General features: G+C 39.3%; 1 protein-coding gene across 2 annotated transcripts in view; it reads right to left on the bottom strand.

Moving 5' to 3' along the window:
* b3gntl1 (UDP-GlcNAc:betaGal beta-1,3-N-acetylglucosaminyltransferase-like 1) overlaps positions 1-10,000 on the bottom strand; it is a 22,202-nt gene that overhangs the window by 10,339 nt on the left and 1,863 nt on the right. For both annotated transcript variants that reach the window (XM_059335512.1, XM_059335504.1), the window contains exons 2-6: positions 9,688-9,804; positions 9,489-9,588; positions 8,402-8,466; positions 6,773-6,838; positions 3,487-3,582 (exon numbers count right to left, since the gene is read on the bottom strand). In XM_059335512.1, the coding sequence (XP_059191495.1) occupies positions 3,487-3,582; positions 6,773-6,838; positions 8,402-8,466; positions 9,489-9,588; positions 9,688-9,795 (435 nt within the window). In that variant the 5' untranslated portion in view covers positions 9,796-9,804. The remainder of the gene's footprint in view (positions 1-3,486; positions 3,583-6,772; positions 6,839-8,401; positions 8,467-9,488; positions 9,589-9,687; positions 9,805-10,000) is intronic.

The following is a 10,000-nucleotide window of genomic DNA, read 5'->3' as shown; positions in this document are numbered from 1 at the left end:
CCGACTAAATCTCTGGTTTAACTCGGTTAGACTCAGTTCTTTACCCAGAAACTGGACTTTCAGGCAGATAAAGTGAAGAAAGAAAATGGATATGAGCTGCTTTTGAGCCTGCAGAATCAATGCATGATCTCATTCTCATGCTCCATGAAACTTAATATCACATAAATATCCAGGAATGCCTGCTAAGGAGTTATGCAGACTCTGTGTGTGTGTGTGTGTGTGTGTGTGTGTGTCCAGGTTTCTCGTAGCCTTGGTAATGGTGTTTTGGTGTTTTGTGCAGACAGCAACAGTAGACTTCCATCACTACAGAAGTAGAAACCCTGCCAGTGGTTTCACATTCATAAGTCTTATCGTGTAATGATTAATGTTACTAATCAATAATAATCAAAGTAATGTATTGGTTGTCAGAGTGGTTATAACCCTTTATGTAACCACTGCCTTGTTTATTACAGCCCACCCATTTATGGGCCTAACAGACATATTGGTATCTTTCCATATTGACATACATGTCCAATATAAAAAATGTTTCACTAAACATACAATGCAAAAATGTTTCCATTCAGATTAAGATATTATACTTTATATTTATACTTTATTTGAATGTTCAGCATTGAGCTGATAGTGAACATACACTGATGATGTTTATAACCTTCCTCCAGCTGCAGGAGGAAAACTCAAGCAGTTTTTAAGCATTTTCAAGGAACCAAAACCAAACATTTCCAGAGTCAAAGTCCTTATTTTATAACATCTCAGTTGCTACTATAAATGCAGTTGTGGTAAATATAGTTTAATTAATTTATTCATACCGACAGCAATCCATTATATCAGGGGTGTCAAACTCAAATACACAATGGGCCAAAATGTAAAACTTGAATAAAATCGCGGGCCAACATTGAACAAATAAACCTTTTAATATTTACCAAACATGTTTTGCTTTAACATTAAATATGGAACCAGCAACGCTTATAAACATACAATATATAACTAAATAGTGCAGACATGCAAAATCAAATTTCAAATAAAAAACACATCAATGTCATTAATTTATTAAATAAATATTAAATAAAAATCAAATTTTCTATTTGCATCCTTCTGATTTAAGTATCAAAATAACGTTTTTCAACAGGTTAATACATTTAAAAATAAAATAACAATAATAAATCTAGTATAAGCGGTAAATGTGCCGTATAATACCAGCGGGTCAGCTTTTATAGTACAATAATTATATAATAATTTGATATTTGACACCCCTGCATTATATTGTCCCATTATTTATTTTACCCACTGTTTATATTAACTCTGATTCTATGTTTTCATCAAGGTTATTTAATGTTTGCTATATTCCAGAAACACAGGACATATCTAGCTATTACCTACAGTCATGGGAAATATTATTAGACCTTTTTCTTCAATTTATTGTTCATTTTAATGCCTGGTACAACTAAATTTACATTTGTTTGTACAAATATAATGACAACAACAAAATATCTCATAAGAGTTTAATTTGAAAGCTGATATCTAGACATTTTCCATGGTTTTCTTGATAATAGGTCAAGGTCACGTTTATTTCTAGAGCACTTTATATACAACCAAGCTTGACCACAGTGCTTTACATAACTGAATCACAACAAAAAATCCAATGCAATACAAGATACATAATTGAATAACAATAAACTCACAAAATAAAAATAAAAGACAATTTAATCTAATAATATATGAGATGAGATGTGCAATACAACACAACACACAGAAACAACTTTCTTCTCACGCAGGTTCAAAAGCCTGGGAGAAAAAATGCGTCTTGAGAGAAGATTTAAAATTGTCCAGTGTCTTTGACGAACGGATATGCAGCGGCAAACTGTTCCACATACCACATACATTCCATAATAACCAAAATCATTATCAATAAAACCATGGAGAATGGGTAGCCAGCCTTTAGTTGTACCAGGCTTTCAAATGAACAAGAAACTGAAGAAAACAAGGTGGTCTGGTAGTTTTTCCATGACTGTAGCTGAGCCCGAACCCCGAGAGACAACAAACAAATATGACAACTGGATTGTTTCATTTTAATCATTAAAAGATTTTTGGTTTATAAGAGTTATGGTGAAACACCAGATTCACCAGATTTTTTCACTCCAGCTCAAAAATGTGATCAACAGCAGCGTTGCCAACACATTGTGTTGGTGCAGTAGAGTCTCAGCATGTTTCCTCCTGCTGCAGCAAGACAACACTGAGCCATGCAGGACAATGTAATCATTCTGCTGGTGCTGCTGTTATTGTGTTGATTCAGTGGATCAGGCCAGAATAGTTATAATGTTTGCTGTGACTGAGCTGACAGATCTGGCTGATGACAGCTGGATCCTGAACATTCACAGCTTTCTATCTTTATTTACTTCACAATCTGCCAAAGCAGGAAACTCCACCTGCTCTGCAGGAATTCTATGAAACCTGATGTGGAAGTTGTGGCTGTGGAGTTGAAGCTGATAGGATCATTTAAATTCTGGCGTTGCCTTTAGTGATGTTAGTATGTGGAAACTCTCACTACTGGTTTATACATTATTTGACTATATATATACAGTACAGGCCAAAAGTTTTAGAACAGACCAATTTTTCCAGTTTTTTATTGAAATTCAAGCAGTTCAAGTCAAATGAACAGCTTGAAAGGGTCCAAAGGTAAGTGGTGAACTGCCAGAGGTAAATAAAAAAAGGTAAGCTTAACCAAAACTGGAAAATAATGTACATTTCAGAATTATACAAGTAGGCCTTTTTCAGGGAACAAGAAATGGGTTAACAACTTAACTCTATGGAGTCTTGGGCTATTTTGTCCATTTTTGAATTCTTTTCATGTCTTTGTAAGTCATTTTGTGTCTTTTTTTGTCATTTTGTTTCTTTTTTTAGTCATTTTGTGTTTTTTGGTGTCTTTTTTTGTCATTTTGTGTCTTTTTTTGGTCATTTTGTGTCTTTTTTTGGTCATTTTGTGTCTTTTTTTAGTCCTTTAGTCCAACATAAAATGTGATTTTGAATCTTTTTTTTACTTTCAAAACACTATCATGCTCAATAAAGAATTTTAAATGTTGCAAATGTGCATTAATTTCAGAGTACACTGAGACATTAAACTGCATCATTTTCAATTAAATTCTGGAAAAGTTGGTGTGTTCTAAAACTTTTGTCCTGTACTGTACATATGATAAAGTCACCTACAGTATTTCTGTTATTTTCCTCAGCAGCCAGCTGGCAGCGAGCTGTTTCCTCTGCTGGGACGGAGAGGTCAGAGGTCAGGAGGGATGCTGCGTCCTCCGTCCAGTCTGCTGCCACGTTTCCGTGGAAACTGTGGACGGCAGGTACGTTTCCTGTTCCTGTCTGACCTGCTGGCTGCTGGCACATGACCCCACACGGACACACCAACACACACACACACACACACACACACACACACACACACACACACACACCAACACACACACACACACACGCTGTGGTGTTTACCTGTGTGAGCAGCTGATCCTGAGAGATCGTGTTGATCCAGCGGGTGTAACGCTCCGTAGATCCTTCTGGATCCCTCCGAACTCTGCAGCCAATCAGCTGTCAGGAACACACAAACACACAAACACACATACACACACACACACACACACACACACACACACACACACACACATATACACATATACCGCATGAGCAACATATATTTTCCTTTCAGGAACTATTTAAAACATTTGCAACAAATTTGGAAAATGCTGCCAAAGAAGAAACAAGTAAGTTTTATTTTCATAGGTTCTGGTTTCTCTCTGAGCCTTCAGAATAAAGGTATATTTAAATGTAAGTTAAAATGTTTGATCGCATTTTTTTGTAAAAGCTTGCATGCAGCTAAACCAATTAGTTAATTCGTTCTTTTTCCTGACAATCTATAGGCCAAACATTGGTTAATTGAAGAATATAAGATGAATATTATATTCAATTAATATTGAATTATATGTATTATATTACAAAATGATTTGCATTCTAAGCAATGCTGAAAAATAACTGCTGTCAAATCCATTTTTTTTAATATATGACAAAATATTTTGCTCTTTTTGACACATACAGGAAGTGAAGAGATATTTACATAAAGCAGAAACTAAAAAACAAAACAGACGACTGTATTTTTATCCAGAAGCATTAAATATTACAGTAATAACAGAACGCGGCAGGCTGTTTGTGCAGGGCAGCAAGCCGCCTGTCTCCATGCTGTCTGCTCCACTTCCTCACACACATGACCTCTGACCTCTGACCTGCAGGCCACCGACAGCATCAACACCGGATACACACACTGCTCTGCATGCCAACTGCATGGAAACACACACACACACACACACACACACACACACATTCTTGTACTTCTATCTTTGTGAGGGCCCTCATTGGAATAGTAAATTCCCTTGCAAGGTTATAATAGTTTTGAATTATTCATTAGTTTTAGTTTTAATTTCGTTGTGATTTTTTTGTTTTCAAATTCAGTTACTTTTAATGAGTTGTCGAGTGAGTTTGTTAGTTTTAGTTTAGTATTTATTTTTTGAAATGCTATAGTTTCAGTTTAGTAGTTAGTTTTATTTTTTTTGTAATGGGGTATTTGTTGGGTGGGAGATTAAAAGAGGTTTATTATTGGTTTATCAATCTTCATTATGTATGAAAAAAGTTGACAAAGACGAAAAAGAAGGACATTTTCACTATAATTTTAGTTAGTTTTGTGAGGACCGGCCGAAATGTCCTCACTTTGCAAAAATGTCCTCACTCTGTTGGTTAAAAACGTGTTCCGGTCCTCACTATGTAGGAAGAACAAGTACACACACACACACACACACACACACACACACACACACACACACACACACACACACACAGGCTCCCTCACACAAACACCATGAATATTGTTTTGTTTTTGAGGAGAGTGAAAGGAGAGAAGTGAGGAGGAATGAAAGGAGAGAAGTGAGGAGGAATGAAAGGAGAGAAGTGAGGAGGAATGAAAGGAGAGAAGTGAGGAGGAATGAAAGGAGAGAAGTGAGGAGGAATGAAAGGAGAGAAGTGAGGAGGAATGAAAGGAGAGAAGTGAGGAGGAATGAAAGGAGAGAAGTGAGGAGGAATGAAAGGAGAGAAGTGAAGAGGAATGAAAGGAGAGAAGTGAGGAGGAATGAAAGGAGAGAAGTGAGGAGGAATGAAAGGAGAGAAGTGAGGAGGAATGAAAGGAGAGAAGTGAAGAGGAATGAAAGGAGAGAAGTGAGGAGGAATGAAAGGAGAGAAGTGAAGAGGAATGAAAGGAGAGAAGTGAGGAGGAATGAAAGGAGAGAAGTGAGGAGGAGTGAAAGGAGAGAAGTGAGGAGGAATGAAAGGAGAGAAGTGAGGAGGAATGAAAGGAGAGAAGTGAGGAGGAATGAAAGGAGGGAAGTGAGGAGGAATGAAAGGAGAGAAGTGAGGAGGAGTGAAAGGAGGGAAGTGAAGAGGAAGGAAAGGAGAGAAGTGAGGAGGAATGAAAGGAGAGAAGTGAGGAGGAATGAAAGGAGGGAAGTGAAGAGGAAGGAAAGGAGAGAAGTGAGGAGGAATGAAAGGAGAGAAGTGAGGAGGAATGAAAGGAGAGAAGTGAGGAGGAATGAAAGGAGAGAAGTGAGGAGGAATGAAAGGAGGGAAGTGAAGAGGAAGGAAAGGAGAGAAGTGAGGAGGAATGAAAGGAGAGAAGTGAGGAGGAATGAAAGGAGGGAAGTGAAGAGGAAGGAAAGGAGAGAAGTGAGGAGGAATGAAAGGAGAGAAGTGAGGAGGAAGGAAAGGAGAGAAGTGAGGAGGAATGAAAGGAGAGAAGTGAGGAGGAATGAAAGGAGAGAAGTGAGGAGGAATGAAAGGAGAGAAGTGAGGAGGAATGAAAGGAGAGAAGTGAGGAGGAATGAAAGGAGAGAAGTGAGGAGGAATGAAAGGAGAGAAGTGAGGAGGAATGAAAGGAGAGAAGTGAAGAGGAATGAAAGGAGGGAAGTGAGGAGGAATGAAAGGAGAGAAGTGAGGAGGAATGAAAGGAGGGAAGTGAAGAGGAAGGAAAGGAGAGAAGTGAGGAGGAAGGAAAGGAGAGAAGTGAGGAGGAATGAAAGGAGAGAAGTGAGGAGGAATGAAAGGAGAGAAGTGAGGAGGAATGAAAGGAGAGAAGTGAAGAGGAATGAAAGGAGAGAAGTGAAGAGGAAGGAAAGGAGGGAAGTGAGGAGGAATGAAAGGAGGGAAGTGAAGAGGAATGAAAGGAGAGAAATGAGGAGGAATGAAAGGAGAGAAGTGAGGAGGAATGAAAGGAGAGAAGTGAGGAGGAATGAAAGGAGAGAAGTGAGGAGGAATGAAAGGAGAGAAGTGAGGAGGAATGAAAGGAGAGAAGTGAAGAGGAATGAAAGGAGAGAAGTGAGGAGGAATGAAAGGAGGGAAGTGAGGAGGAATGAAAGGAGAGAAGTGAGGAGGAATGAAAGGAGGGAAGTGAGGAGGAATGAAAGGAGAGAAGTGAGGAGGAATGAAAGGAGAGAAGTGAAGAGGAATGAAAGGAGAGAAGTGAGGAGGAATGAAAGGAGGGAAGTGAGGAGGAATGAAAGGAGAGAAGTGAGGAGGAATGAAAGGAGAGAAGTGAAGAGGAATGAAAGGAGAGAAGTGAGGAGGAATGAAAGGAGAGAAGTGAAGAGGAATGAAAGGAGAGAAGTGAGGAGGAATGAAGGGAGGAGGGGTGGAGACTGAGAGGAGAGGAAGTGAGTGAGTGAATAGTTGGAGGAGAACTTACAGCGTTGGGGTGGAGGAGAGACGCTTCGTACTGCAGAGAGACTCTTTGGGGCAACATGACATCATCCTAGAGAATAACAACATATTATTTATAGTAAATATTCAGCTACATGTGACAACAAGTACACAGTATAGTGTAAAATAATTCACATTAAATCACAGCGGTTCAGCTTCCTCTGCCTTATTCTACTGATTGTATGTAGTACTTTAGTAAATGTCCTTACTTTGCAACTATCAAACTTGTGAAAATGCAGCAGAGGAAGCTGCAGGGAGCACTGCTACAGCAAGTCAAAGTCATATCACCTTTATCTTGATTCAGTTTTAATGCAGCTTTCAAGTTAGCAAACATACTGGCTGATATTTTGCTAAGCTACAGTTACTGTCATTCTGTCACAGTTTGCCATTAAAAGGATGATGAAGTAATGTTCTAATGTTTCAGAAAGTGCACAATAGAAATGTTCCATTTGAGACAACAATAACCGTCAACATTCACATCCTATGTCAGTAATTAATTGTAAACACAGTGTGACATGGTGTGTAGTCACAGATGAATCCAAACTGAGAAACAACATTATATTCTTGTAAAAAGGAAAAAACAACACTGAATGATTTGTGCATGTTAATATCGTCACTGAGTCATTCGTTATGTAAACTGACTTTTAGCAGCAAAAAGTCTTTGATATTTTCTGTGACTTGAGCAGTTAAAAACATCTGTTGTGGCCTTTTATTTGACCAAAGCACAGAGACACAGAGACACAGACACAGAGACACAGAGACACAGACACAGAGACACAGACACACAGACACAAAGACACAGAGACACAGACACACAGACACACAGACACACAGACACAGAGACACAGAGACACAGACACAGACACAGACACAGAGACACAGACACAGAGACACAGACACAGGGACACAGAGACACAGACACAGAGACACAGAGACACAGAGACAGAGACACAGAGACACAGACACAGAGACAGAGACACAGAGACACAGACACAGAGACACAAAGACACACAGACACACAGACACAGAGACAGAGACACAGACACAGAGACACAGACACAGAGACACAGAGACACAGACACAGAGACACAAACACAGAGACACAAAGACACAGAGACACAGAGACACAGAGACACAGACACAGAGACACAGAGAGACAGACACAGAGAGACAGAGAGACACAGACACACAGACACAGAGACACAGAGAGACAGACACAGAGAGACAGAGAGACACAGACACAGAGACACAGACACAGAGACACAGAGAGACAGACACAGAGACACAGACAGAGAGACACAGAGACACAGAGAGACAGAGACACAGACACAAAGACACAGAGACACAGACACAGAGACACAGAGAGACAGAGACACAGACACAAAGACACAGAGACACAGACGCAGAGACACAGAGACAGACTGCCATGAACATGAACATGAAGACAAACATCAAATATCAAACGCTCATCAGTCTAAACACTCACTGTGTCTCTGGACAAACCAACAGTAACCCTAATTACTTCTGACTCACTACTGTATGTGTTATGGAAGATATCTGGACACACACACACACACACACACACACACACACACACACACACACACACACTTACCGCATCTTGAAAGCACAAGTATTGTCCACAGCTCTGGGATACGGCCTTATTCTTAGCATATCCCACTGAAAGACAAAACAACACTGTATGTTTATGTGTGTGTGTGTGTGTGTATATGTTTGTATGTGTGTGTGTGTGTGTGTGTGTGTGCAGCTATTTCCATTTTGCCATGTGTAAATAATTATCATGTTCAATGATTAAACGTGACATTTTCTAAATGTTTGTTTCCAAACACCAGGTTTGTATCACCTTGCTCATCAGGTGACTGATTATTATTAATGATTATTATAAACTTTCTTGTGGTCGTCCTCTTTACATACCAACTCGATATTATATATAAATACACATGTCATGATGTCATGATAACCCTTTCCTGCATTTGTGCAGCAGCCCGTTTCAAAACAAAGTTATGAAGTGCTTCACAGAAAGAATAGAGTTATAATAGCAAAAATGATCAAGATAATACAAAAAGAGGACTCATTGATGCAGAAATGCAAGTTCATAAAAATTAGTTTTTTGGCGAAATGTAAAGGAGGTCCCGACAGGAAAGCTGCTCCAGAGTTTTGTAGCAGGACTGAATGTTTCCATACAGCATGAAGCATAGATAGAAAGATAGATAGATAGATAGATAGATATACTTTATTTATCCCAAGCTGGGAAATTACAGCATGAAGCATGAAGCTGGAGCTGGAGGCAGACTGGAGAGCTTCAACCCTCTGAACCACAAACGCTCCAACAAGTCTTCATTAAATAAAACAACTCTCAATCTCATCTTAGTGCCTTCACAGAAATATAATAAATGAACTCTAGAAATGGCCAACTAGGCAGTTATAAGCTAATTCCATAAAGAAAAACAATTATGAAGGATGTGGTTGAAGGCTCTGGAATAATCTAGTGAGTGAACTTTTTAGTTATTTTGTGTGGAATTTATGTTTTCATTCTCAAATCTGAGGCCTGTTTCACAGCTGTGCAGACTTTATACTTATTTATAATTATTTATAAATTATTGCCAGGTGGATTGCTTTCATTAGGCAGCTGCTGACCATATTGTGATAATAAATGGATGGAACCAGTTAAGTGAGCCGACCTCCTCTGGGCCGGGCAGCGTTGTGGCCTGAGATCACCAGTGAGACGCCTTTAGCCTCCAGCCTCGACCTCCAGCCCTCCACCTGCTGCCTGGAGCCGTCCTGGAGACAGAGAGAGGATTAAACTTCATCTGAGCTCTCACATTCTGATACTAATAACATGTTCACACATGTGAAATGCAGAAGGAAAATCAAGCGTACGGTGCTGGCGTCGTCGAACACGGAGAGCTCCATCGTCCCAGAGAAGTCCTGGTCCAACACGGCCTGCAGACACTCATCCAGCCAGCAGGACGCGTTGAACATCGGCATCACGATACTCTGGGAACAGACATATAGAACATATAGACATATAGAACATATAGACATATAGAACATATAGACATACAGAACATATAGACATATAGAACATATAGACATATAGAACATATAGACATATAGAACATACAGACATATAGAACATATAGACATATAGAACATATAGACATATAGAACATATAGACATACAGAACATATA

The sequence above is a fragment of the Centropristis striata genome, chromosome 1 (genome assembly GCF_030273125.1).
Source record: "Centropristis striata isolate RG_2023a ecotype Rhode Island chromosome 1, C.striata_1.0, whole genome shotgun sequence".
Taxonomy (NCBI): Eukaryota; Metazoa; Chordata; class Actinopteri; order Perciformes; family Serranidae; genus Centropristis; species Centropristis striata.
The sequence above is the reverse complement of the archived record's forward strand: the minus strand, read 5'-3'. Positions and strand labels throughout refer to the sequence as shown.